This window comes from Papilio xuthus, unplaced genomic scaffold (genome assembly GCF_000836235.2).
Source record: "Papilio xuthus unplaced genomic scaffold, Pxut_1.1 DF825928.1, whole genome shotgun sequence".
NCBI classification, from domain to species: domain Eukaryota; kingdom Metazoa; phylum Arthropoda; class Insecta; order Lepidoptera; family Papilionidae; genus Papilio; species Papilio xuthus.
Window position 1 is genome coordinate 782,981 of NW_013532721.1, and position 27,453 is coordinate 810,433.

At 31.8% G+C, this 27,453-nt stretch overlaps 1 protein-coding gene across 1 annotated transcript in view; it reads right to left on the bottom strand.

The window, feature by feature from the left end:
* Nucleotides 1-27,453, bottom strand: part of sif (guanine nucleotide exchange factor still life) — a 73,341-nt gene that overhangs the window by 36,614 nt on the left and 9,274 nt on the right. The window contains exons 9-20 of the mRNA XM_013322117.1: nucleotides 27,396-27,448; nucleotides 26,733-26,915; nucleotides 26,235-26,340; nucleotides 25,770-25,971; nucleotides 25,232-25,439; nucleotides 24,644-24,833; nucleotides 24,241-24,297; nucleotides 23,637-23,751; nucleotides 22,286-22,363; nucleotides 21,815-21,865; nucleotides 16,057-16,251; nucleotides 13,530-13,662 (exon numbers count right to left, since the gene is read on the bottom strand). Coding sequence (XP_013177571.1) covers nucleotides 13,530-13,662; nucleotides 16,057-16,251; nucleotides 21,815-21,865; nucleotides 22,286-22,363; nucleotides 23,637-23,751; nucleotides 24,241-24,297; nucleotides 24,644-24,833; nucleotides 25,232-25,439; nucleotides 25,770-25,971; nucleotides 26,235-26,340; nucleotides 26,733-26,915; nucleotides 27,396-27,448 — 1,571 coding nt within the window. The remainder of the gene's footprint in view (nucleotides 1-13,529; nucleotides 13,663-16,056; nucleotides 16,252-21,814; nucleotides 21,866-22,285; nucleotides 22,364-23,636; nucleotides 23,752-24,240; nucleotides 24,298-24,643; nucleotides 24,834-25,231; nucleotides 25,440-25,769; nucleotides 25,972-26,234; nucleotides 26,341-26,732; nucleotides 26,916-27,395; nucleotides 27,449-27,453) is intronic.

A 27,453-nucleotide genomic window follows, 5' to 3' on the forward strand; every position in this document is an offset into this window, starting at 1 on the left:
TAGGGAAATAGTTTTTGTTTGAAATTCTTTTAACTAATACGATATTAGATTGACAAGCAACAGGAACGAGTATGTTATTATCTTATTGAGTCATTTAAATTTCAACGTATTAAATGTACACGAATTACGTAAAATCACAACAAAAAGGTGGTTCATAAATTTCGCATTCTCATATCTTTCGACGTAATTTAATGTAGGGAAGTGAGAAACTTTTACATACACCCTCCATTACATACGTGTTGGCTGTCGGTTAATGGTCGTTAAAGAGAAATATTTGGAGAAAAAAACATATCATACAGATAAATTAACTACTTTAGTTGGGTAGACAGAAAGGTACATCCATAGGCAGTTTCATATCACTATGATAAAGTTTACATACATTTTAGAGAAGATTGGAGTTAAAGTATTATATAATACTTAAGCTTTATATTTAAAATAAGGTTTGTAGACGGAACATAAACGTATTGAAGAGTGTTTTATATTTACAAGAAATGTACTTAATTAGTTCCACCTTTGTATATCATTATGAACAATGAAAACTATTATCATATCATTTAACAAAACATCAATTTGATGTGAAAGGCTGTGGACCACATATTGTAAAAAAAGAACATACAGATGAATTAATAACCTCCTTCTTTTTGAAGTCAGCTAATAAGGCCTATGTCTAGCTGTGGGCAGACAAAGACTGATGATGATGAAACATCGGTGTTCTAATGTCTATCCTTTTCAAAGATAATGAAGGGCATGATTATTATTTTTGCAGAAATAAATCAGTGCAGGTAAGAGATATACTAGACTTAAGTTGGAAATAAAATAATTTTGAAATGGCACAACATAAATATTTTTGAAATATATCGTGTGGTGTTCGCCAGAGCTGATAAAATACGTCTGGGAAGGGGTTCGAATTGTGTAGCAGACGGTGTTGGCAAAAGTTGCTTTGAAAATTTTCACCTCAAACGTTCAGAAGATTATTTCAAATTGAATTTATGTTATACACGATAACGTGTTTAGAAATATTCCAAAAGAACGCTGTATTGAGAGAAGAATTCTTGAATATGATTTGAATTTTGTATTCTACTTTTTCTACATTGATAAAATAATCATTTATTATATTTTATAATAGAAGGGGGCAAACGAGCAGCGGGAACACCGAGGTATTCAACGACGCCCATGGACATCAGCAATGCCAAAGGAACCGCAGATGCGTTGCCGGCCTTTTAGGTGGTGATAAGCTCGCTTCTTGAAGGACCCTAAGTCGTAAATAACAGTGATAACAACTATAACTCCTTTTACTTATAAAAATATACAGTCAATAAAATTAATATTAAATTTAATTCTATTAAGATAATATCAAATCGGTTATAAAAACAATTACGGTTAAAGGAACCTCTATTATTAGCGATGATTTATGATGTTTCTGCTCAAAAGGTACCTTTGCTTACACGTGTAAATGCGCTGATGTGAAATATTTTGGCTTATACAAAAGCTTCGGATTAATAAACGATATTAATGTGCTTTAGTAATAGGCCATTAATATTAGAGTAGATAAAGATCGGCTATTCATAATAATGTCAATGACAAACAGTAACTTTGACAAATACCTACATACATACATATTACATATTCAGTAGTTACGTTATATACTTATTGAATGAGAGAAGAGAACTAAGAAATCATCTGATATTAAGTTTCCATCAGTGTCATGAATATGTACAAAATTAGTAAACTTGTATTGCCAACTTTTGGAAAAAAGTTTTTTTTCGCACAGGTATTTTGCGTACTTTTACAACTCTTTGGTTCTCTGGTATCTAAAATAAGCAATATTATTATATTATTTAATATGTCTATATAAAAATATGTAGAACTAGGGTTAGTTTTATTGCAAGCAATTTGCTATTTTTTTTAACTTATTGGGTTTTCAATCATTTTTCAATTACGTACCCAAAAGTACATCGTGACTCTTCAGACATTTAATCACGCTGTAAAAGCAATTTTACTTTACAAATATTAAATAAAAATTGTATATTGAATTTCAGTAGAGCATTAAACCTGTACTTTAGCAATCAGCCTCGGCTGTGCACCGATGTTTTCATTTTGCAAAAAAAAAACGAAATCTTTAGGTTGCAGAATTTTTGAAACTAATGAAAAGTGCGGAAAGGGGAGAGGGACGTCTGTACTTTTTAATGAAAGCGGGATTTCGTCTTTAATTTTTGTAAATTTCACATTTTGTAAACAAACAGATATATGAGGATCTGTGTAAAAGTATGTTTTCAATTTTCAGCAAGTGTTTTGGTAATTAGTATTTACATTTTTGTACGATTTTTAAATGTATTCTTTTGTTCAGATTTAAATGTAAAACTCCAGCCAAAAGTAAAATTAAAAGTTGAAGTTGAATATAGATTATGTATTTAAGACGATAAAAATTATTTTTCACTGAAAATAATATATATTGAGAAAAGGTTAAGACCTAAGACCGTATAGAAAATCAATTATCTCTCAGCTTCGTGTGGGTCGAATGTAACAAGGATTAATTAATTATCGAAGCGTAAAGATCACTCGCTTTTATGCCAAATTAATGGAACAAGATCACCTAATGAGATTGAGATTAATCCATTATACATGAAACTTATTTAGATTTATAATAATAATATAAATAATAGCCTCTGTAGAATGATTAATCTGTGCAAGCGGCCAAGCGGTTAGTTAAAATGATCAAGACGAATGGCTCTCTTCACCAAATTCTTTTCGCAAGATGAAAATCTATAAGCTTTTATCGCTATTGAAAGTGTAACATATCCTATTACGCTTTCGTTATTTTATTGATTGATAGTGTTCCGAAGTACTTTTTATTATCTATTTCGGTGACGAATGTCTAGCCACTAAGGTAAGTAAATACAACTCAGTATCAACATAAATAATATCTGTAATATAGGTATTAAAGTACAGTTTTCTTAGCTAATGTAAACTTCAATACATAAAGCAGACATTTTGCGCGCAAATTGGAATCGTAGATATCACGTAGAAAGGATAGAAACATAAACTTGTGATATCACAGGACGAAAATTATATCATGTTCCGTCGCTTCAATGTGTTAAAGATAATTGGGCGAGCAAACGAAGCGCGTACACGTTACAGGGGACTGAGTAATGGCGGCTTGTCGCGCAGGCGTGACCCGCCTTGCACAACGATGTTGAAATGCGACTACCAACTTCGTCAGTCCACTGCAATCAGCGCAACAACGGAAGCGACATCTACGTGACCCACCTAAAATTTTATATCAAAGAAATCGACCGAATCCTGTCAAATGTAATGCTCTACTGGATCTACTGAGTCTATTTGATGTTTTTTTATTTTAATTTATTTCTATGAATAGTATTTTGATCGAGAAAGTAAAAGTCTAGCGTTAAGTATATCCAAGTAGTAGTTGCTACATGTAATAGGCGGTAGAGGTCGTTCAAGTTTCATACAGCGTAATTTGAAAATTCCGAATTTTGAATTTTTGAGTAGAGTTTGTTTAGTTATAAGTATTATAGCATCACATTTATTGTATAAAGTAAATAATAATACGTGCTTACGTTATCTTTTATATATTTTTCAATAAAGAAAAATCTTTAGAATATAAAAAAACCGAAGTAATTTTGGACAAACGACATTGAAATTCATTGACAGTATCTGAAATGAATAAGACTGTTTGTGGAAACGAAACTAAACAATGATTGGGGCCTTGATTTTTCGATGTTTCAATATACATAAATTTAAAAGCTCCTCTTCGCTTTTGTTTGCGAACTTTACAATTCATGAAATCAGCAATCACATTGAGATTCTTTGATAGAGTAGAGACAAAGTTAGTACAAAGGTTACGGCTTATATAGTCTTAAATATTCATCTGACATAAATTTAATGACATACATAAGTTTTCTACCATATAAGTTATTTGAACTATGAACAATAAGTCGCGGATTAAATTATAATTATACTAGCTATTGCCCGAGACTGTCTGTGGGACAAAACTAAACTGGTATTCGCTATTCTGGACTGTAATTTTTATTTTCGAAATTTTATTCAGATTCATTCAACCATTCTTGAATTAGGCGATATAAAAGTATACATCTTCAGTCAAACAATTGTATTCATTATAGGAAGTAAATACTAAGATAGTTTAATTTAAATTAAATAAAACATTAGAATAAAAATATATAATAAATTAAATATGTGATAAAATATAAAGTTAAGCATTCTAGCCGTGGGAAACTCTTTGTCTTGTTTTTATAATGGGTTTAAAGCCATTTTGCACCTGAGACGTGCCCCGCATGTCGGAGCTACCGCAAGCCTTAAGGCTTACAAGAGATAAGGATAACGTTTTCTTTCTCTGCCATATTCCAGGCTTCCGTGTCTAGTATAAAGTAAGGGAATTTAAAAGTTAAGTTAAAGTGGTATTAACACGCTGGAGTTTTATTTTAATAGTCGCAATTAATATGTAGTAAGTTCTTTAGATTTTCCATTTCAAAGACTGAAAAAAGTATTTTTTTTAAGTAGATTAGAAATAGACCGTGTTATTTAAATGTTTATTATTATCCTAAATATAAAATTCTCGTTCCACAATATTAGTGACCTTACTACTCCGAAACGGCTTGACAGATTTTATGATGTTTTATATACATATTTAGTGGGTTTAAGAATCTGCTACTATCTATTTTTTAATCACGCGCGGGCGGAGTCGCGGGCGACCGCTAGTACTGTTATAAGGATATGTAAGAGCTAGTTTTGATTTCAACACAGCTAAAAGGTTCCTAAAATTTAGGGGCCTGTTAATGGTCAATTTAACGCAAGCTGATATTGAAACGTTGCATCTGGATTAACGCCGATTCGTCCCGAATCGAAGTGGCGATGATCCCGGGTGGGCGAGTTGACAAGATGGCGTTTACTCTTATTTTTTATATTGACAACACAATTTGGGAAAATCGAAGAATCATTGAATATCATTAAAAACGTTACCATTCGAATGATACATTAAGATTTATTTTTGAAAGTCCAACATTCTTACATATATGTCATTTTTTGGTTTAAATTGTACTTATTATTTTGCGTCGTTAGCTCATGCATGTCCTCGCCGAGGAGTTGGAAGTCAACCCAAGTTAGGAGTGTCAAGGAAATAGTCGTTCGCTTATTATTTTATACCTGTAAACCAAACATCTAGAGCTACATACTTACCTTGAGCTTACTGTGTTTCGTAAGTTGGATTACTTACCTGTAAAAAAAAAAGAATATCGTTAATAGACTATTATTACCATTAAAATAAAAATAATAAACAAATAAAAATAACGCGTTTTATTTATGAATTAATATTTTGATATTCAGATGTATAAATATTAGTAATTTTAAAATTGTCTGTGTATTTTTATAGATGTAAAATAAAAAGTAATATTTAGAGCTAAATAAATACAGAAATATCCAGAGGATAACATAAATGTAAAACAAAAGCCTCGTGCGACTGTATACGTATTTCCGCTACAAATACGTTACGTAGCAGCACGTTTTTCCTTCCATTTATTCGGCCGTTGTGAAAAATTACAGGTATTTGTTTAGAAAATATGTTCTTACATTTTCTTCAATTTCCGGTCATATTTTCATGTAATAAGTTTAATTTAATATAAAAATAAATTCAACATTTTTCTAAATTACAGAAAACGAGATTAAATTTATTGATGCAAGATATCGTGACAATTCCCCTCATTATTTTCTGTATCTAAAAATATTTCGACCGAAAAAACCTCTTCATTTCCTTTTACGTAGCCAAATGAAACATACTTTTTAATATTTTAAATCAGGGAGAGGAAAATATAATGGAAGAAATATGGTTTTAATGGGGCTATCGCAAAAAGAAATTATGTTTCTTTGTCGCAAATTATTGTAAGAAGTTGGCTGTTGAGTGCTGAGAAAAAAAACTTTATTGAAAAAACAAAATCGTAATTACATTTGTATTGGGGAGGCTTCTTTCGGCGAAATTTCAAGTACACAGTCACTTAAAATTACGTGATAAATTGTTGTTTGAATTTTTAATAGTAAGATTTTTTTTAATTGTATAAATAGCGTAATGCACAGTACATGAACTGACGTAAAAGAAATGAAATCAATAGGAAGACGACCCTGACACAATTTACAATGGCCGTGCCTTAACTGACGTGGTCGCGTTCAAAAATAAACATCGGGCTCGAGTCCCAACGGAGAGCAACGGAGTAAATGTAAAATTAAATAAATTTTTCATTAAAGCTTTTAGATAGATGAAGGTTTAGCTTTCCTTTCTAGTCATGGGTTTGAAAATGACGTGGCATTACAACATATGATACTACAAATGTAAACTACATTGGACAATATGTTTAATATTGTGGTGTGATATTTATTAACTGATAACTCAGAGTCGTTTGAACCATACACTTAGGAGTGTGGATAGGTAGGTATAGTAGGATAGTTAGGATTTCATAATGTTTGTATAATGTCAATAAAATGCTTTGAAATAAGTTGCTACAATATTAAGAGGAAACGTCTTAAGCACACCAAAAGCTCCAACACACCTACATATCGTTAAGCTCTTCAGAATAGATAGAGATGAAAGATTACTCCAATAAGTTTAATTAGACATTGTTTAGTTAAATACGTGATTTAACTCTTTGACCGCCACTGATTGATGTAATGGGCGTTAACGTGGTTATATTCTTCACCATAAATATGTATCGCCACACTGCTTTCTATATAAGTACTCCATTACTTATTAGTCAAGATAGTATTTCGAAAGCCTAAGCATAATAATGTTACAATAAATATGATTTGACAAAAATCGGCATCGGGCGTTCGAGTCGCGGTAAAAAGGATGGACGTATGGTTAAGTTAAAATGAACATGAGACACGGTCTAAGTTTTATATGGTAATTTTTAAATATACTTAAACACTAAAAAGGAACAGAAAATGTATATAAGTGTGAAACTTTCAAAATTAAGCAATAGAAAGCGGCCTTTTTCTGGTAAATCGAATTTGCTAAGTCGTAAAAACTTTTCTTACTTTTAACACGAATCATAAACCTTACGCCCAATTATTTTGGGACATTGTTATTTAGTCTTATAATTTTTGTTCAACAGAACTTTGTTTCCATGAAACTCAACGAATTTATTAACTACTTTACCTCCTTTTTCTGCATTTAGACATTAGATTTTAATATTGATTTAAACTTTTTTTTTTTACTATAACAACAGAAAATAAGCTTTAATTTTTTTATCTCGTGATGTTGACTTGTTCATGATAGCGAGTTTCTGACGAAATTAGAATTTTGTTAAAACGAGATATTAGAAGTTCTTGAAAAGTTAAAACAAACATCAAATGCTAATAAGTGTAGAATAAATGGGCTACTTACTATACTAGCGCGTACCATCAACTAAATCTTCACCTATCAGGTCGAATCTCTAGTTTATTCATTATAAAAATATATGGTTAGTTTAAGACTATGAATGTACGTATAATTATGTAGAGCGTTTGTGAATACAAGGTGCGGTGGACCGACACGTCAAGAAGTAATTAGAGGGACGTGTCCCGTTCACTGAGCCTAAGCAATGTGAAGGATAGTCGTCAACCGCACTAAGCCTCCTTCATTACCTCGGGGAAAATTTGTACTGCACAGAGAGCGTCATTATGAACTACATGCTCTTTTTAAATACGATATAATACTAAGTGATGGTGCTACAGAAATAAGAAGTTTTTTTATGTCATTTTTATAACAAGACGTTACGTAATAGTTTGATAAAATAGTCCCTTATTTGGTAAAGAAATAAATGAATATCTGATCTTGAGAGCTACTTAAATATTGTAAGTATTTGATTTTCATGGACTTAAAAGCGATCACTCTCACCTCAGCTTGCCAACAATAGTTGGTTCGATCTAATGGTAAAAGTTAACTTCGTACAGTTGTTGCGACTCGGAATATTGTCACTTCTACTTACTTATTGGTAATGAATAAATCTTTTTATTTATTTAGGAATTGGGAAGCTACTTGATAAAAAAGCGAGAATGGTATCCAAAATAAAATTCATAATTGGTTAGTTCACATTGTAAGTACGAAAATGTCTAAATGTCGCCAATAAAATTATTTTGATTTGTAAATACCAAACATCATTATAGTATTTCAGTTTGTTTTTTTTAGATTTATTTTTATTTATGTTAGAAAAAGGAATATAAAAGGATAATTAAATCTTAATATGCGGCTTCCTTCTACTTGACGGGATTCTATAAACATTAACTAGATTAGTACAGGTTTCTTTGTAATTTGTAAAAATTGATTTTTGGTTCATACTATCTTTGTAAACAAATATCGTATAATATGTATTCAAATAATCAAATAATAAAAAAATGTATTATATCTATTTATAGTATATTATCGGTAACTATTTTTTTTTACAAAAAATCGAGTGCATTTGTTAAACTAAAATTTATTGTGAAAAATCCCGGACGACTTTAAAATCTAAACAACTCTACTAAACATGTTCAATACTTAAAGTGTACTAAATTTATTTTACTAATACTTAAAGTCAATAACTAAAACTTCCATATGTCAACTAGTAAGCAGTAAATATACATAGTATAATGACACATATACGAGCTAAAGGCATTCTAAATTGAAGATAATTAGGAAGAAGTATAAGTTATAGGGCGAAATCTCAAATTAATTACCTTTATAAAGTCAGCACTCTTTGATTTGGTGGCCCCCATACAGTTACCATGTAACGAACATATTTATAGCACCTAGTATACAAGTCTAACAAAAACAAATCCTTAGCGCGAAACTACCAACAACAACAATAGATTTTGTGCGTAAATTTTTATTTCATTTAAATATTTCAATTCCTAACAATATTAAGCTATAACGATGAACAATCTAATAGTCAAAACAGTATGGAAGATACGATATTCACAAAGGTTAGGTACATTTGCTTAGCAGATGATTTAATATCACAGGTGGATGAAGCAGTACATTCAGCAGGAACTCTACTAACAACAGTCACTTTATGTTATCTTTACTTTTCAAGCTTGGGATACTACAAAAAACGTCTTATTGATGACAACTAGGCCTTAATTGACTTCACTTTAAATGCTGGATATGTTTGAAACACTAAATTTACAATAGTCCAGACTATTCTTAATTATTTGAATGAAAATAGTGTTGAATGATTTCTAGTAATGAGCGAAAGGCTTCCTGTACGATGAGATCTCCTTTGTCCGTGCACTTGACAGTAAAAGCTTTGTATTTACACAAACAAAACGTCTTAGTTTCCGATTAAGCGTTCTCTTTCGCGACATTCGACACTTCTCTTGGAACGTATTCCTCCACTTTTATTGGAGGCTCACAATTAGTTTTGATTCATATTTTTGTAACTAAGAAAGATAACCTCAAAAATAATATTTTTAATGCTACGTTCTGAATACGATTGGGAAGGTTACAGCGCATCGGCGCGCGTTGCCCGGCGCGCAGGTCCCGACGATCGAGCCCGACGGCCCTCGACGGCCCCCGACCACCCAGGCCTCGCTCGACCTAAACCTATCTATGACTTTGTTATATCAAATATAGCTCCTCTCTAATTATATTTGTAAGCCAAATAGACTGAGTAACAAACGATGTGCGCACTATTTTCACATGAATATCTCTAAATCTTCTATTGCACTGTTTCAGATCAAACTACATACATTGTAGGAACGATATTGATTTATACCGCAAATTGAATGAATGATCTTTAAACCTTGTCCTATAAAGACGCCTTTAATGAATAGCAACATGAAAAGATTGGGTGTATAAATAGATTTAAGCGGGTCCATAATGAGGTTAAAGTAGGTAGAGAAGATTTGATGTGAAATTACGTAGGATATTTATGTTAAGGTATCGGTGTAAATAACTGTTATATTGTCTTTTAGGAGAAATACCAGACGTGCTCGGAATAAAGGCTTCATAAATAAAGTTTAGTGTTATTTAGGACCGTCGATAATTTGACCTATATTTTTACGATACTACGCCAAAACACAAAAGTCTCATTAAAATAAGCGAATTATGAATGTCTATTTTTATATCATTACAAAAATGTTAATGTGATTATCAAATAAATATTTAATGTATAAATAATAATTTGACAAAAAATTACGTGAAAAAATATAAACACTATCTATAGTATACAGTATTATTTATTTAGTTTCAGGTTGTAAAAACACTATTGCGGATTAGCTTGTTTAAGGTCTTTGTAAATGTTCACATGGACGTACTTTACAGTCTCACGTTCGCTATAAAGTCTGTGATTTATTGGTACTTACGTTCACTTTTTTATAGTTCTAAGATAAAGTAAGTAATCCAAGTTGTATAGTGATGGGTATGAGTAGGATATGGTCCCATTAAAGTTGTATTTTTTATGATCTCATTCTATAAAAATAAAATTATTTTTAGAATAGTTTTTCGGGTATCAAAAAAACAAAGTAAATGACGACGAGAAAAAGTTAGTTGTGACATTTTTTAAATCTTCGATTTTCAAAATAAAATGCTATAACAATTTAAGGAAAATACTATGTCATTATGCTTATGGAGATAATAAAACGATACAATATTTTAAAACACAATTATATAATTTTTAATATCTTTTCTATCTTAGCCCATTTTCATTCTGTATCTTGGCGTTAATATATTCTCTTACTAAGTCTCATAGTTTCCGATGAATGAATTCCCATTTAAGGGATTTCCTCGCTCATCAATCCGCGAACAAATGAATATCGACCAAATGCAAATCGATTCGAGAAGGGGATGGATTAACAGCACTTAGTCAAATTGCTTCATTAGTGAGCAGTTTGGATAAACTCTTCAGTTCTTTGTTTGAGACGGAAGGTTTTATTGTAAAGATTTTCTTAATTCAAATTTATTTATGTACCATTTGATATATAATATAAAAGTAAAAGAACGAGCAAAACGTAGTTCGAAAGGCAATTCAAAAGCATTTCAAAAGTCTGTTTTCCATTTTTTTTTTGTTAGCAGCCTTTCCCTTTTCGACTTCCATCTATTTACATGCATGAAAAAATATCCCACTTTTATATTGAACTGAATATGCACGACTTCGTTCGAATGAAATTTCGAATTGTTTTTTTTATAATGAAAAAAAAGATAGTCTTTAATTTGATAGTAAAAGAAGTGTTAAAAATAGTTAAATACGTTTCTCATCAGACTGCCTTTGCAGACAAGAAATTATTCTATTCATTATTAAATAATTAACCTGCTTTTCAACTAAATTATTTATTTTAAGAAATTAATTTAGAAGCCGTGAAACACATAAATATCTAAATTACTTATATAAACGAATTTATATTCTAATTTATTATTGATAACTTGTCCTATTTTTTCTACTTTATCTTAATACAAACAAGTATTTATAGATTCCTTTGTGCAAATAGAAGAAGGATAATTGAAATGGAGTGAAGTGAGTGGCGTATCTTCGTTGTTTGTGAAGCAATTTCGCCTCAGTTCAGCGAATGGTTCTGATAAGTCAAGCATTATCGAGTGCAAGTTGGAGTCCCAATTAGCTCTGTGATTAGATCTCTGCAGCTCGTCGCCGCTCACCTGCATCTGTAGTGCTTCCCGCTACTTATGCCTTCGTCGTTAAATCAAGCGAATAACGGAGATCAGTTATGGGAATTATTGAAGTTTAGGGATTTAAATTAGATCACATTTAATTTTACTGTCTATTTCTTTTAAGGCTTTTTATGATAGTTTAAAATATCAATGGTGTCAACACTTTTGCTGATAATTTTATTAAGTTAATTAGCTCTAGTAAATCATTTGAGAATAGGTTACTTTGAAAAAGAAATTTAAAAGAATTTTTAATAACACTTCTAAATATAAGGGATTTAGTGTAATTTTTATTATTAAGTCTGAACCACAATGAACGGCGCTTTTTTTATGAAAAGTGCTGGAGATAATCGTAAAAGTCATCATCATCTTTTGAAAGACTGAAATTTGATATCCAGTCGACCGAATATTATTAATTATCATTTAAAAAAAATTGTAGTACGCTTATTATGCTTCGCCTTCGACTGTAAATCGTAAGGCTTATGGAATAATAATTTTTATATTATGATTGATTAATAAAGTTATTTTATATTGAATTTTTTTATTTTTTAAGTATGACGCAAAGACGTTTCATAGAATATTTGTAAAATCAAGTAAAAATATCCGATATCTCATTCCCTAGATTATAAAATTCTTTAGCTTGTAGCTGTGAGATCTTTTTTCTGTTTATTTAAAATATACAACTGCGTTTGCCCATGGGAATCTCCTTTTACATTTTTGTTCTGCAGAATGTCAATGTTTCATTCTTAAAACAAAAGAGAAATGATTACAGCAAGAAAATTACTTTACACTGTGTTTTTATTATTATTATGTGCAAAAAATACAAGATTTTACCTATATATTATACCAAATACTTATTGAATATTTGTATGGATAAATTCTATATCCATTTAATTAAATAACCTAAAAAGTTAATGTGTCATAATTCTATAAGTGAGTTTACTTGCTACCCTTATCAAACATGGCATTAAGCCCAAATGAAGTGGCCCAAAACTTAGCGTCGTAATAATTGTTAACTGGCGGTGGTAGTCTGTTGAGGAACAGATCATTTTATTTTGTGTATGTTGACATTGTCAGAAATTTTCACGAAATGCTTCAATATTAAATACCTATGTTGAATTTTTGGTACTATGTTTTCCCGTGAAGATATTTATGTTTTTTTTTCTAGAATTGTTACGTAATTTACAGCTTTACTCATTTGCCTTGTTAACACTTGTAAACAATTCAGTTAAGTACACTTGTATTCTTGCTACGATTAAAATAATGCATTACAATTGCTACTTAAAAATGTGAATAATATACAAAATTCACGCCTAAACTCAAAGGGGTGCGTAGAAATTTGTATATATATAATATTTTTTTCCACATTCACACATCTAAGCATTCAAGCTTTTCAATTTAATAATACTGTTAAATTTAAAAGGTTTTTATTAGCTAACACAAATAGATTTCGCACGAATAAACAGCTCACATTTTGTAACCGGGTTACAGCTGATCTGCATTAAGCGTAATCGGCTCCGGCTCAACGCGTCCGATGCATAATAATCCTATTCTCACTTAATAACTGATGACGTACATTCCAACTATGCACATCACAATAGCTAACGTAAGCCAAACTATGTATTCGATTAGAAATGCATTGAAATAATACGCATATAATAATTGGATTTACATTGTCACCCCGGATACGTAGAACATGTTAAATGGTGAATATTAAATTTAAATTGATTCAATCTTGTGTGTCGCCTATTTCTGTGGATACAATATACGATCTATCAGAACACTCTGAAGAATAAGATGCTGCTATATACCTAACTGTAACCAACATAATATCATGAAAATATCAAAATGTAAAATCGTTTATGTGTGTATTCGTATATATGCTTACCTCGCTGGAAGTGAGATAGCAGATCCTGGAATCGGTGCTGTCAACGGAGGCCTGCTGCACGATGCCGTAGCGCGTGGACTCTCGATCGCTGGCGTACTCCGAGCGAACGCTGTCTTGACGATCGAATACTCCCCTGGAATACAAGTTCTATATCAACTAGGATTACTACCAATATCTATGGGCGTGATCAGTTCTACCCTGTTTAGAATAGTCGAATCGAAATGTTTATCAAGTCAGGACTCTTCATGGAAGATCATACCTATAGAATTCTTAGAAAATTGTTTAACAAAATTTTGAGCTACTTTACGATATAGCTTTATTTTATGGTTTATATATTTAAGGAGTTATTTCTAAAATCTTTTCGAACCCTTATTTTCTGAAAATGACGCATCAAAATGATTTAAATGTATTCCGCCTGAATTCCGACAAATAAAGAGTGGAAAGCTACGCTGAGGCTTGTATTTAACGATAAAAGGGTTGCCCAGCGGTACAAAAAGTCATAATAATAGTCATTATTTTAAAACTGTAATCGGAGTAAAAGTCACTGGTATAATGAGTCATAATTGTCAAATTGCTTTTAGTACACATGAAATGACCTACTTGTTTCCAATATATTGTTCTATAATGTATGAAATACTATATCATGGTTACACAATGGAAAATAAATTTCTAATATATTAGTTTCTGTAGTGTGAATGATTCCAATAATAATGTATATACTTTGATAAGATAAAATTGATAAACATAATATTTAATGATATTTAAAATAATACATTGCGGCTATTTGTTATTTCATGTTTCAACTTTAAAAATGCTAATTTGAATAATTTAATATAACTCAACATAAAACAAAATTGCATAAAATATATATATATATATATATATATATATATAGACGTTCTTGTAATAAATTACATTATGCAGGCTTCAAAATATCTCATTAATATTATGTAGAAAGTGAACTATAGTCATTATAGAGTCGATATTGGAAGAAGTAAATATATCTGCATATTTGATGAAGACTTTACATGGAATATGAAACTATAATGAGTAGAATAATTTACATGAAACTGTTACACGAAGTACCGCGTGTTATTTGACATATAAATACTTTATAAAACTTTAGCGTACTATCAACATAAGCTTACAACATAGTAAAATGTGTCTAAATCGACCGAATATATTTGCTATGTTACATATTATTTTTTGATAGTTTTATAGTTTTTTTTTTCGCTTACACCTTCTATTTATTTCAACAAATATCGTACAAAATATTTTATCAGTATCAACTTTATAACGTTCTTATTTCGCGTCTGAACATTTATTAGTAAAGGAACTTATCGATCTCCTACTTTAGATAAACAATCTCGCGTACTTTGTTTTTGCTTCTATTTTTTAAATTACGAAAGTAATTACTAAAAGATTTTAATGCAAAGTTCGCCGAATACATTCTATTAAGTTTGCTAAACTTTTGAAACACCGTTCAATGTAAAATCTAACCGAGTTCTACCACACAGAATTAGCATTTTAAGACTTCATTTGCATTAAAATAACGAGACTGAATTTACATTGTCTACTATGATACGAGCTTGAGTTTATGTCTTGTTTGATATGCCAATTAATGCAATGCTGATGAGGGTTAAACCCACTAAATGGTTTACACTGGCAAACAAGATGTTCGAAATCTTTCTGTGCTGAGGGCATGGATATTTGTGAGAATGCTTAACGAGATTTGTCTTAAAATTAGTGCAGCGCCCCTGCATCTTATACAGACATTTTGTTATAATGTCATGATACGAGGGTGGCAAATATTCGTGCTAGATACTCTCAAACACCAAAACATGGAAATTAGCCGACAAATATTACGCAGAATTGTCATTACGGAATAATATGCACGACATAATTTAAGTTAAAGTATAACTTTAATTTCCGTTGCTTTATTTAATATCGTCTTAAAGAAATGGATAGGTTTGCATACATTTTTTAAATAAATTGTCTATTTCAAATTTTGTAATAAAACAGAATCTTATTTATAAATTACACACGCAACTTACGCTCTCAAGTTTCTTATGACGTTTGATACCATTGTACTAAACTTTACGATAAGAAATTACACAAGTATGACTTGAATTTATAATTAACGGAAATTCGAAATGATTTAAAATTGTTACTGTTATGTATTAATTTATAATTTCTTTTGACTCGAATTACAGTTCCAAAACAATAATATTTATAGCCTGCGAGGTACGAGGCTTTGTAAGCGTAAAATAAATTAACAAAAGCCAACCCAGCCTAGTGATATTTGTATGATGAAAATATAAAAAGTACTTAGATTGAAACGCGAATCTGACTTTGCTACAATAGCATAGTAACCGCTGTAACTTAAAAACAGAGAAGGATACGCATAGAAAGACGATATTTCATTCCTCTAGCCAATTCTATGCGTTTATTACACTGAGGACGGTCCGGTAACCCTTACTAGAGAAAGAGGCACCGAAAGACGAAGTATTATTGCGTAATAACATACCTTTGTTCAAAGCTGTCAGCTCTATTGCTTCTGTAGCCGGAGTCGTTGAGGCTGCCCTCATGTCGCAGGCTGGGTAGGGAGTCCCAGGGTGAGCGGCGAGGCGGCGGTTGTCCACGCCACCCGTCAGAGTGCCGGTACCATGCCGAACGGGCCGACTCCCCAATACACGACGCACAACGCGATGCACTCACGAAGCTAAGAAACAAAGATTGTACTTAGTTGATGTTGTGAATATGTCACATAGGTATTGGAAAAGAGCTTTGGAATAATAGCGTAAGGTGTTTGAATCCCCAGCACTTTCTGACTAAGGTACTTCACTTCTATTTTAATTTTGATACTACGTATATCATTATTGATAAAATTCATACATCCATAACTATTTATTTTCCAAGTCAATGTTTATTATTATTATGTGATTATTTTAGTAATGAAGTTCCAATAATTCAAATTTATTGCTCTACGGCTTTCATTGAATTATGGACTGTAGTAATTACACAAATTGCCCATAATTATACGACAACGAATAATATTGCTACGCCGTAGCGTTTGGCTGGTGTTACGTACAACTTATACTACGAATATTTGTTACACGGTAGTAGAATCTAATGTCAAGATTTATTGGCAATTAATAAAACAAATATCTAAGCCATTTACAAGCCACTTCTAAAATCAACTTGCAAAAATATAATAATAAAGTAGTTATTTGCTCATAAATAATGAAAACTGTGTTTTTAATGCAGCAATTCAAAATTGAATTTGTGAAAAGAGATAATTTCAAATACCTATGTAGTCTTAGTATTGGACCGATATTGAAATTATACGAAATCAAGGGAAAATCGTCAAGGGACTAGCAGTTAAATCGAAACAATCTGCAACCATCGCAAAAGTTCGCTATAAAAAAGTAGTACGAGTTCAAAGTTGTAATACCGTACAATAATGTAATTTAAAATGGCCGCCTGCTCTCTCCCTTGGGACGATAGCTCCACGTCGGATACGAAACCCGTCTAGAATCTATTACTAGTTTAACAGTATGAGTGTAGTTGACATTTCTCTGCAGACGCTAATATTATGTAACCGATCAAGTCGACGTTTCAAAGCTATAAAGCTACGAACCCTGTTGTTTCTAACGCATTGAGTTAATTTAGTTTACGAATAACAAAAGAAGAAACTGACTAATTCACTGATACACCAATCCACAGCACAATAATGTTTTTAATACTTGTCATTAGAAATAATAAGAAGTCATTTCGGTTTCGGGGAAAATTTATAATTCAGCCAAAATTGCGGGTGTACTTTACATTTCTCAAATAAAACAGAATATGATTTAAAACTGTGTTTAAAGCAGATAATACAGTTATGACTAACTTTCAATCTGTTAGTGGTGTTAAAGTTGAATAACAATCACCAATTTTAGCAAATTATTTCAACATAGACATAAAAACTCGCTATAATTACGTCCATGTTCGGTAATTAAACAGAATTAATCGAACGACCTGGTTTAACATTTAATAATCAAATAATAATAATTAAATCAATCACCCATAATTACGGCTGGTGTTATTTTAATGAATCATTAAACTAAAATTGATTTTCACTAACGCTTCTAAAAATTTAACACATACAATGCTATATGTTTACGTATTCAGATATGCATGAAGGTATTATTAATAGTTATTAATTAGCTAAGCTAAATATTTGCGTAATCTGTAACAAAAATTAACATATTGTTTTGGCAGTAGCAAAGTTTGGAAAACCTTATGCTATATTTTCTGAAATTTGTTTTGTTATAAGTTAAATATAATGTTACTCGTAAATATTAATTTTAAAGTATGTAAGATCGTGGATGATCCCTCATATGTATATATGCAGTAATAAAAACATACTATCACGATAGTGAATTTTTATTGCACCCCTTCTATAAATAGAGGATATAAGAATGTGGAACAAAGAATGGCATATGTTCGGAAAAAAATCTACACAAAAAATACAAGATAACCCATTGTCTGATAAAACGACGCGTCGTATAGCACGTACTCTGTAACACTAATAGAATTTCAAATGACACACAAAGCTCTATCTCATTCCATTGGATTAAATAGCTTTTCAGAACGATTTTCCCGAGACATCTAATTAAATGCTAAATCTGGCGTAGTTTCTCTTTGTTTCTGTTTGCTGTAAAATATACGAGCCACATTAAAATGACCCGTTATTCCCTCTTGATGTGGTTAATATAAGAATAAAATATTTAAACACGAAAACGTGAAAGTTTCTATGGTAAAATAGTAATAATTAGGATTTCCATTTATAAAATAAAATTGTCTAAATCGATGAAACACGTGCACTAATGGATAGGTTATTAATAAGTACCGAAATTTGTTACATTATTATGTACTAAAATGGTAGTAGAACATATCTTTTGATCATCCTGTATGCAATGTAGTGTAAGTCATATAGCCCAACACTTTTATGTGGCTGAACAACTTTACGAAAATATTATTGTTAAACGAAGCAACAATACAATCATCCTCTATTTATGAAAGTTCAGCAACTAAAGTTTAATTATTATAATATCGAATAATTTCTCCTTTACAATAATAGTTTAATCTCTCTTGCATAGTTATACTTGAGGTCGGAGATAACAAAAAAAGTCAGTCAGCTATAAACTAATGGATGTATTTCTAAACTTACGCTGCCATCCGTAATTCCATCGTTAGGAATGTAAGCAACCGCATACATACGAGCGCATAAAATTAGGTCAGACTCAACTGAAATGCCGTACTGACATTTTAAGCTTTTTATTCATTTTACTTTACTCCGCACAAACGAACTAATGGTTATTAAACTTAAATCATGTGTATTCTTTACTTTGTACTGCACTAAGATTTTAAAGACTATTATTATCTACTTTTAAAAAGTATAAAATATTTTGAAACAGTAGAAAACAATTGTAAAATGATATGACATTTTCTATAATGACAGTTTTATTGTTAGAACTTATTTTACTAAACTGGAACTCACAAAATAATGGAAAACGAAATACAATAATTTATTGTTTCAAAACAATCTTGCTATTTCCGAAAGAGCAAAAAAGCAAACGGCACGGAAGAGTACGTAATATATGATTTGTCGAAACGTAATGTTTTAAGGAAATAGGTTGGCCAAAAAATATATTGTTGGTCTACTAAAAATGGGGCTGCACATTTATTTTTCAGTTTTAAATCTGTTAGTTAAATTTTCCGTCTCTTAAAACATTCCATAACTTAAGTGAAGAAGAAAGATAAGAGCACTAAGGTAAAAATATTCAATCGATGAAGTGTTCGGTCACGGACGTGAATTTTTGCATACAAATCAATGAACACTCGTAGCCTCTCCGTTCTGATTGCTACGCCCAGCTACGCCGTAGCGTTTGGCAGTGCTACGTACAACTTTAATAAATTCAGCGTCGCAATAAACGGATGATAAAGTGAGACAATATATCGTAGCTATATTTCAAATAGCGCTTGCTTATTAATTTTCCCGAGATTTACATGGATAGATACGTTACACTGAAATTCGAGGTGAAAATTTTTACTGATTAATTTAGTTACTTAGTTTGATGATTTACCGTGGGTTTCTGAGACAAAAATCCACATAAAAACAATTTGTTATCCTTGTTTTGTTGAAGATAATGACAGGGATGACGATATGATTTATACAGAGATCTTCGTCTCAGAAACCAATAGTTAATTGTACATATATTTGTATTGAGATAAGTCTTAAATTTAAATTGTTATTTTTACAAAAAGCAATTACGGAATAATTGCAGATATTATGTGAAATGATTTTATGAAAATGCAATATTTAAAGTATTCACTACATACACAAAAAACACATCATCAATTTCACGAGCTAACTATTTGGAGCTAGACATTTCCTACCCCATTAACAAGGACTAAATTATATTTACTCGGTGCGCGATTCCAATTAATTAATAAAAACACTCGACAACGCTTCGGTACTGGTACGAAATTCAGAATTAAAAATAAATAATTCTTTATTTTTCGAATTGGACATATAATTAAGATAATGGATTTAGGAATAAAACATTCAGATTATTCGTAAAACAAAGTCATTGATGAAAGATACTTATAAATAAATCTTTCTGTTTTTCTAGAGAGAAAGTCATTAAGAGTTAGAATAATTAATTTATTTACGTGAAACTAATTGAAACTTAGTAATACTTTACTGTATTATTCCAAAAATACAGTTAGACATGGTACATTTAATAAAAACACGTGATTTATCCGTTTGACCGCAGCTAATTGATTGTATGGATATCAACGTAGTCAAAAAGAGGTATGGTTTATCCTTAAACATAACCAATATTGCTTCCGGTATAAATACTTAGTGATGTATTTGACAAGATCGCATTTTGAACGCCTTCGCATAATCATATTTTTACTTATATCTTATATCAGCATGTGATGAAAGGGTGGACATTTGTTTAAGCTACAATATAATAGAATCGTCTATGCTTTTCACGGTTAGGACGTGTCTTTTCCTGGAGATTGTCTTTTTATTTTGGAATGTTGCCCTTTTCCATCCAAATGTTCACGAGGATGTGAAGGAAAATGTCTTATGAAAACATCAACAAAGAACGCGCACGGCCGCGCCGCCGGAAAGCTGACAATGAAGTTTTGTCAGCCTCAACTCACGTCAAGCGTCAAAAGCTTTATTCGAAACGGCATTAGAAACGTAGCGACAACATGCCAGCTTAGCACGTACGTCTCTCACGTGACACATGAACGAAACTAAGTTCAAAAGTGCCATATTTATTTTTAAATTAAGATTTAATTTTTGAGTTAGAATGTTAATTATTCTGGTAACTAATTTATCAATAAACCGTAAATGTTTCACGTTAAACACTATTTTACGTCAAATATGTACGTGAGGTTTTATTTTAATATGTAATATGTCTTCAAGGTATTGGTCGAGCTAGAGTAATCCAGACTATACGTAAAATACATTTTACGCCAATCAATTCAAATTTTAAAAAATAGGATGATGTTTATATTAATAATAGAAATTATATGATATAATCGAAACAAAATACTCATCGTAATAAAATCTCCTGCAATTTATGAAGCCAAAATATACCAAATGTAAGACAATACCGAAGTTTATGGAGCCCAAAATTTATTAGTTTCCTGTACAACAAGACAAAGCGATGTTTTGTTATTATCTCGCCGAGATCTCCTACTTATTTGTTCTTATCGTATTGTATATGATTTGCACATGTTAAGAAATGCTATAGTTCTACAAGACAACAGTTATTATTATATTATATTTATGTACATAAATTGAATACCGCAATATATACAAAAAAATAATTACATAAGGAATGATCATTATGATTATATGGGGATGGTTACATAGGGATGAAGAACATAGATTTGATGATTTGAAATTATTAATGTGGCTAGTTTTATTAAAACAAATTATTCTATCGATATTAAAAAATTGCTCTAAGCTAAGATTTTAAAGAGTTTACTATATGAAATTACTATAATAAAATTTTTTCTATTTCTGGAAGATTTTTCAATCCATGGATGCAAGAATGTGAAAACCAAACCATGTTTTAACATTAGTTTTAAATATGTTTAGGTGAAATCTGTGTTCTCTATTGCTGCATTATTTAGTACAGTGTTTACTATATTTTTATTTATAATATTAAATATCTTATTATAATACATTTGGATAAAATGTTGTTTAAACTTACCTTGATTGATGATCGCTCAAGTATCCTTGATCACGGTCCCGATTGCGGTCCCTGTCAAAAAACATCCCCATTTCAACCCTTCATTAATTAATAACACGTTTATTTAGGGCTTCACAGTGTTCCAGGAAAATAAGTAAACAAGTTTTATTTTGTCCTTTTTTTTTCATTTTGCCTAAATTTATTTCAAAAAGCAATAATTTTTGAATAAATTATTTTTTTAGATATAACTATAGTTAATCATTAAAGCCTTTTATAATAATAAATATCATGGCATTTCTAATAAATGTAAGCTGAACTGATTAAAACTTTAAAAAAAGCTGTCTATTCATGTTTATAAGTCTATGTTTCATTTATTTTTAATATTCTAACTGCAAACGGTACAAAAAATACATTATCCAACATATCAATCTGTTACAATTTCACCCATTGTTACAAAAATCATTTTCAATTAAAAGCTACGCGTCAACAAACCTTGTGTTATGATCGCTGAGGTACCCGCGCTCCCTCTCCCTCTCCCTTTCCCTCTCGCGCATTAGCTCGTTACGGTCGCTGCGACAACAATACAACACCTCAATCAATAAACAACAAAAAGAGGATACAAATGAAATAGAGCTTTGCATTTAACAAACCGACGAACAACGACTGGCCTATTTTCTTTGCCAATTCAAAGTTGTATAAGTTACGATGCTTTGTTTTTGGAATAATGAAACATTTTTATTCGGATTTTTAATTGAACTGATTTTGAATAATGTTTTGTTTCCGATTTTGACATTATTAAAATTTGTATAGAGCAATATGAAAAGATAGTTTATTATTACGATTAGCCGTTTATTGCAACAGGGTTTGTTATTTTTTAGATATTGATACTTAAACTACTAGACTCAAAAAATAGTCTAAATAAAACAAACAGAAAAAGATGAGTAATGAAGAGAAATTAAGGAGTTCAACATCAAAGATATACTAGTATATTAACCCTCCACAACGTATTATCTTTGGTTCAAATACATTACAATCATATTGCGAGTCAAAGTGCTGAATAACATGTACAAAATCAAATATTTTTTCTAGTACAAGGCGAGTATTGCCATGTAGGAAGTTTTTCAGCAGTGCGAAGCCACGGTTAAACTGACATACTGAACCTCAGTAATTTTGTTAAATATTCCGAGGCACGTATTTCTTATTTTCTAGAACACTAGTCCTTTACGAAACCATGTTGTAAGGAAGTCTGTGCTGTATATATAGAGTTATTCCATATTTTGTAAGTTTTCAACAAAAGATAAAATGTAAATAATAAAATATTTGAAAAAAATATCAAAACTACTTAACTAAACTAGCTCCGAAAACATGTGGTCATTTATATATATTGTTTTCAATGTAGAGATAAACTTTTGATTTTTAATTCAAATGATAAGCGTAGAACTCAACTGATGACACATTATCTTTGACAAAATAGAATCTATATGTATATATAAAAGAAAGTCGTGTTAGTTTCACTATTTATAACTTAAGAACGGCTTTACCGATATGGTTGAAAATTGGTGAGGAGGTAGCTTAGAGCCAGGAGACGGACATAGGATACTATTTTTTTTCGAATTTATGCCTTGAAGTGCTGCTTTTTATTTAACTTATCTATATATTAAGTTTTTTTTATATATCCACACGGATGGAGTCGCGGGCGACAGCTAGTATACAATAAATATCAATACGTGTAACGGCAATCTGATTCTGTGGTATTGTTAGCTGTAGCTTAAAGATAAATAATGTTGTGTTATGCTTCATTGACTACATTGCTATTAAATGTATGAATCCAAAAATACTTTACCTATAATATCCATCTCGGTCAGATCTGGCGCTGTGCTGCCGTTCGACGCCGAGGCGATGCGGGAGCGGCAGAGTGGAGGATCGACTACCACCGCCCGAACATTGAGAAGCAGGGCCTGTGTTCGTAATAATATACCTATATTTCTTGCAATATTCCAACTAAGCTTGAAGCTTGTTTTAAGATAAGGTTCAACCACGTGAGCGCAAAATATGTATATGCTTCATCTTTAGGATATTGCCGCTTAGTAACGTATAATAAATATAGAAACACGAGAAAACATTATACGGTAAATTGCATAGAGACAGAAACACATTAACTTTAATTAATTGTTCATTGTTATCGCACTGAAAGAAAAGGTGTGATATACCAACATTGATTGATATGAAAATTGGAAATGAAATTATTGCATAGTGATTTTAATGTTCTATACACATTTTAACGGTTCTCAATTCGCATGTCTATGATTTTTTATGTTTGTTTATAAGTACGCTCCTGGCCGATTTTGCTAATAGTTTTTATAATATGTTAGAAATTTATTGCTTGTCGTCTGGTAAATTAATGTCGTGTATTATTTTACTGGATTAATGTTGTTATAAAAACTTACGTCTGCGCGGTGGATATGGGCTTCGTTGATTTGAAGGCGGCATGTTGTCGTTGTATTCTGGGCAAAAAAAATAACAGGTTTTATTCCAAATGCAACATAGGTAATATATGTAGGTATGTTTAGTTTTTAACCTTGCAATGAGAATGAATTATACATTTAATCAATAGTAGCGTAACACCGAGGCGAAATTATTAAATTATTTAAAAGAGATTACATTAAGGTAATCCCAAAATGAATTATAATTTTTTAAATTTAATCTATGACAAGGCCTTGTTCTTAATTGCAACAGAATTCCCTCTTAATTGTTCACAATTTTTCTCCAATCAAAGGACAACTAAAATAAAGTATATCGTCGTGGCGTAATAACGCCAAAACTTTTGTACCATAATTAAACCGTATTTACCCAGATCTTCCATACTCTGACTGAGTAGAGCTTCGAATGTATGCAGGCTGTAACTCTCAGCATCCATGCCTTTGGCAAGCGTGTTGCGCAAGTGCATCTCGTACTCGAGCAGAAGTCGCGAAGTGGGAGACCCGGGCGCGGGTGTTGCGCTCGACTGGGATGCTTGCCGCGACAGACACGGCTTCTGCTGCTCAACATTAAAGTACATTAGAATCCATGGGTGCAAAACGCCAAGATAAAAAAACCTAACCTAACGATTCCTTAGGCCATTTATACTGACCTCTAAAACTAATTTCTGATTCGCCAGCCATTTCCAATTACACTAACAGATGGAGCAAGGCTCCCCGTATAAGGACACATCAAATTAGAATTTATGCATTTATCAAATAAATACATTCGTAATATTTTTTTTAAATTAACGTTAACAAACTCACTTATTTCGGAAATAGACAACACAGCATTAAGAAGCAACCATTGCAATGCCTTTCAATTGAGTAAGTAGTCGATTAAGTGGTCAAGTAAATATACTCATCTCGTTAGTTATGTTAGTATCTTGTTAAAAAGTGATCATTTAAAACTATACAATACCGGATGATGATGCATTCGAGGATCTCTGCGCTGGCACGGCTCCTGGTCGGAGTTGCCATTTGACGAGGATGGCGTAGTGGCGTAGCACTGGTTGTCGAACATCACATTGTCCGAGGGCGGTGACAGGTCGCGTTCACCCCCGCCCAGCTCCAGATACAGCCCGCGACCCGGGTATCCGCTGGGAGCTGCGCCCACTCCAACGCCACGGCTAACAGGTAGAATTATTAATTATTTTGAATAAGTCCGTTAACTTTTCAAAGGCAGTGGCGAAAAAAACGAAAGCAAATGCTTGCAGTCTGATATCCTTGCAATAAGCGTGTTAATGTTAACATTAGAATATCTTTTTCTCGTAACCGTTGTCGTCATATGTGACTGCAAATGTATACGAAATTAATTTGCAATCCCATTCGCTAAAAGGGTGAGTTTTCACTGTCAAAACATATTATCATCCCACAAACTCTCATTAAAAGAACAGAAACAACAATATATTTTGACAGTGGACAACTACAGTGATATTTTAACTTATTGTCATAGTTACCGTTGCGAGCTCTGCCGGCTGTTGTTGTTGACATGCGAGTAGTGCGGGTGTGCATGTGGATGTGGGTGTGGGCGGTGCGCATGCGCGTGCGAGCAGGTCGGCGGGCAAGCGGCGCCGTACCGACGTCGGCCCATCTCCGGCGACGTCACGGGACTCTCGGTTGAAGGCATTGGCTTCAGCATTCGTTTCAGAGTACTCGAATCTATAAAAAAAATTAATTACTTTCACCTCATACTTCTTCTGAGTTTTATTGGATGCATTAAACCACTTACTTCCTATTTTGTCAGAGTTTATGCCTTGTTAAACAAGATAATTAAAAGGTTGTCAAACTTATGATACATTGCAAAATGACCAAGACTACCTTGTTTTTTACTTTTTTAATCTTGAACATAGCCAGGAGAAAACGTATCTCGTAAAATGAATATCTTTTGATAGATAACATGAATGTGTATAAAGTGTACATACCCATATTCATGTCTTCAGTGCTCTTAGACTTAGTGCGACGTGATCCCGAAGTATTGTTATTAATAACGTTGTGATGATGCATAGCGTGTTTCTCCGACTCACGTGACTGAAAATATAGCAACAATTTTATTCAAACATACAAACAGTTATATCCACACCAATGTTTATGTGTATCTGAATCACTTTATAGATAACTGTCATGCACAGATTATGTAGGTAGTTCTAAAATTTTTAGCTTATTAAGCATTTGTTCGATATTGGTCGTGGAATTAAATTTCTTATTTCCTTTTGCAATTTAATATTTAACTTTTAGTTTAATGCGTCAATTACTCTTACTACAATTTTATCTTTGTAACTATTCTATGTCTTGCTACTTTAATTAATATTCCTTGACATAAATAGTGTACTATCATAACTGTACTAACTCTGCAGAAATGACATAAGCCTGTCGACCATGGCATTTTAGTATTTGCTATTTTAATGTATATTTACACTTACGGATTCATTGCCGTCTCCGTAGTCAACGCTCTTAGGCATATGCTGCAAATGTTCCTTGTTAGAGCGTGTGGAAGTCGAGGAGGACTTGGAAGTTGTAAGTGTACCCCCGGCCTGCACTCCCTCCGATTTGAGATCTTGATTGTGCTGGCTCGACCCAGAAGCTCCTTGTGACTCCTCAGATGTCTATAATATAAAAGTTATATGGTTTGTTCGATAAAAATTTTAAACATTAACGTTATTTTTCTGGAATCTTGTCTGGTCTAACAAACCTAATTAAATTGTCTTTCGTAACATTATCTTAATATTAATCGGATAATATCCTCTTTCTGAGCGTCTTCTCTGTCGATTAAAAGTAGGCAACATATCTGAAAATGTCGTTGTCTGTGGGCATCGGTAACTTTGCTATTTTGGCGATTTCAAGTAGAGCCTCTTGCTAGTTTGCCACTTTTGCCATATAAATAAATTCAACCTAATTATGCGAGCAAAGTAACATTCACAATTCAACAAAAAAGACTTCGATCTATGAGAAACACGCCTAGTACTCCTCATTCATATTATAATATAACTTTATAACAACACGATAAGCAAATGAAATTTACAATATGACTGACATTTAGATAGTTCAAACGTAATTGCTACGTAAGTGTACATATAAAAACTTACATTAGTGCCGTGTGTGCCTACAGAGGCGGTGACAGTCTTCGGTGCTGTAGAGGTGTTG